This window comes from Sinocyclocheilus anshuiensis, unplaced genomic scaffold (assembly GCF_001515605.1).
Source record: "Sinocyclocheilus anshuiensis isolate Anshui unplaced genomic scaffold, SAMN03320099.WGS_v1.1 scaffold483, whole genome shotgun sequence".
Lineage (NCBI taxonomy): Eukaryota > Metazoa > Chordata > Actinopteri > Cypriniformes > Cyprinidae > Sinocyclocheilus > Sinocyclocheilus anshuiensis.
Window position 1 is genome coordinate 58351 of NW_015552580.1, and position 396 is coordinate 58746.

The 396-nt window shown below is 42.4% G+C and overlaps 1 protein-coding gene across 9 annotated transcripts in view; it reads left to right on the top strand.

Moving 5' to 3' along the window:
• LOC107665275 (syntaxin-3-like) overlaps positions 1-396 on the top strand; it is a 26778-nt gene that overhangs the window by 19156 nt on the left and 7226 nt on the right. For 2 of the 9 annotated variants that reach the window (XM_016456096.1, XM_016456098.1), the window contains exon 9: positions 200-310. The exons of 5 other annotated variants lie outside the window; for them this stretch is intronic. In XM_016456096.1, coding sequence (XP_016311582.1) covers positions 200-310 — 111 coding nt within the window. Of the gene's footprint in view, positions 1-199; positions 391-396 lie in introns of those variants that run through there. 2 more of the 9 variants (XM_016456102.1, XM_016456104.1) reach the window with 2 other exon arrangements.

Here is a 396-nt window from a genome sequence, read left to right on the forward strand (position 1 = left end):
TTCATTACACCAAATACACAAAATAATGTTCTTTTTAGCAGCATCATATGACCCCTTTAACTTCGCTGTGAGACAACTAGCCCCGGCTTCCCCATCTGTGTGTGTGTTCGTGGTGCACCTGGATATATATGTATTATTTGGAGATAAAGACACCCTGTATGTGTGTTTTCATTGTTTTTTGTTTTTTCATATGTTTCAGGGCAACATGGTTGATAACATTGAGGTGAATGTAGGTAAAGCAGTCGATCACGTTGAAGCGGCAAAGACTGAAACCACGAAAGCAGTCAGGTATCAGAGTAAATCCCGGAAGGTACAGACTTCACTGTAACAGGCAATGAGGCTTCTGCTGTTTCTTTTCTCTTCCGTTTTTGCCCCCCACCTCTCTCTCTCTCTCTC